At 34.9% G+C, this 2,196-nt stretch overlaps 1 protein-coding gene across 1 annotated transcript; it reads right to left on the bottom strand.

Annotated features, from left to right (window-relative positions):
• Window positions 1-408: 408 nt before the first annotated feature.
• Window positions 409-1,068, bottom strand: LOC149566501 (uncharacterized). Its single transcript, XM_089816489.1, has one exon. It carries the CDS (start codon window positions 1,066-1,068, stop codon window positions 409-411), a length of 660 nt encoding a protein of 219 aa, XP_089672615.1.
• Window positions 1,069-2,196: the final 1,128 nt, after the last annotated feature.

Genomic DNA, 2,196 nt, shown 5'->3' with positions numbered 1-2,196 from the left:
AACATCGACCATGAAAACATCCTTCAAATGCAAATCTCGAATCCTATGAGAAGGATTAATCTTAGTCAAATCTTTCACATAAACATCATCACAATGAGTGCACGAATCCCTATACAAACGACGTTCTATTTTTAAATCAATATCAAGTTTGTCCAATACAAGATCTGCATATTTTTTCTGGGCATCTGTAAAAATTACAATCTTATAATACTTAGCTAATTCATCCAAGAAAGTCTCTACTCCGGGCCTTTTCAAGACATAATAAGGGACAATTTCTCCCAACCCAGTTGCCGTATCACGAATGAACGAAATAACAAAGTCATAATGTTGCATTTGCTCGTGGCTTGCCTTGACTAAAACATCAAACAATTCCAACACAATAATTTTCTTCTCACTGCAATGGAGGGCTTATTCCTTAACATTATAGCTCCCACACAAAGCTTCATATGTTCGTATGGCATCCCTCACGTCCCTACACTTTGCTGCTATTTTACAGAAATCTATGACCCTCAGAAGATCTCTATCGGTTAGGTCGCCTTCAAATGGTTTCACCGGGAAAGCATTTTCCGGCTGAAGTTTATAACATTCCGGCTCGTGATCCACAATGACAATGTTCTTGAAATCTCTTCCAAGCTTAGAAAGATCTTTGATGGGTACTTCTTCTTCGGCTTCTATATTGCAGGAATCTCTGTATAGTCTCAAATCTATTGTGTTATTCCTGTCTATCTTGTCTAGAATTGGGTCAGCGAAATCTTTGGTGGTTGAAGTGAAGATCACAATTTCGAAATTAGTTTCTGCTAGTTGTTGTAGAAGTTGGTCTAGCCCAGGCCTTTTCTGGACGTAACATGTGATGTTGGAGTGGCGTTGGAGAGAGACTGTGAAGTCGTAGTGTGGGAGCGGAGTGAAACTTGCGTTTACAAGTGTGTTTTCCATGTCCAAGACTATCGTTTTCACGTTTCTTGTTGAATTGTTGTTATGAGCGTCCATTCGGGCTCTCTGTTCTGATGCACCCTCGGTAACTGCAGTGTTGATCTTGTGAAGAAGAGTTGAGATTCCCGACAGTGCCATGATTGCTAGAATGCCTAACGAGAGCAGTGCAGCAACACGAATGATAGTGGATTGTAAGTGGTCTCCTATATAATATGGGTTAAAACAGTACGCTTTCTTTGGGCAAGCCGCAACCTTTCCTGGTTTTACTAAGCGATAGTTGTTCAAGGGTTAATCAAATTCTCAATTAAATGAAGTGACGAAAATTCATTTGTTTAGTCAATAATTTGAAAGATCAAATGGTATTAGGAACAATCTGATGCAAGGGAAAAAAAAAACTGTCGTCTTATCAAGCTGATGGAATTGCGTGTATCTATAGTTTTTAATCTATATTCAAAATTTGTCTATTTTTGAATATCTAATTTTTAGACTTTCCTACATTTACTGTGCTCTTTGTAGAATTCATAGAGAGTGGGAGGTGGTGTAAAAGTGTCATTTTAAAACGTTCACCCTAAGTATATTCACCCCCAATAACGACTCACTAGAAAATACTACTTTTTTACAAATGGACCAATCAGTAACCAAAAATACTAAAAATTAATTAACTTTAGTACGTGTGTAATTAGTTATAAATACATTTGTTATCATTTTTTGAAATTTTTTATAAACAGTAATTGAAAAAATAAATCATTCAAACATAAACAACAACTAACTCTTCTCCCTAATATTAAAATTAGAACTATATAATAAAGTCTTTCAAATTTTATTAAAATTGCTACATGTCTACAATGATTAAAATAAATTTTATAAATTAGGCAGCTTACAATGCAGCGGTAACTTGCGAGCCTCTCATGTAGAGGTCTTAGGTTCGAATCTACCTTCGCTCAATATATAATAATAATTAATTCCAACAAATAATAATTAATCTAAGCTTCACCCTATTTACCGATTAAAAAAAAAAAAAAATTGAATATAATCTTTTCACTACAAATAACTTTGTTTTTATTTACATTGTGTGTCTTCTTGTAGTCACAATTTGTTTCAGACACTAGTCCTTTTCACTCTACGCAGACTTCTATATTCCTCAATCTTTGTTCCTATACCTTCCATGCAGCAGTTTTCCAATGAATATTTAATTGCCTTCTTTCAAACTTGGTGTTGAGTTATCTACAATCTTCCTCTTTTCACTTCTTTCACTTTATCTTCTAA

This window comes from Cupressus sempervirens, chromosome 3 (genome assembly GCF_028749045.1).
Source record: "Cupressus sempervirens isolate cs-2001-9-10 chromosome 3, ASM2874904v1, whole genome shotgun sequence".
Lineage (NCBI taxonomy): Eukaryota > Viridiplantae > Streptophyta > Pinopsida > Cupressales > Cupressaceae > Cupressus > Cupressus sempervirens.
This window is presented reverse-complemented; position numbering and strand designations above follow the sequence as displayed.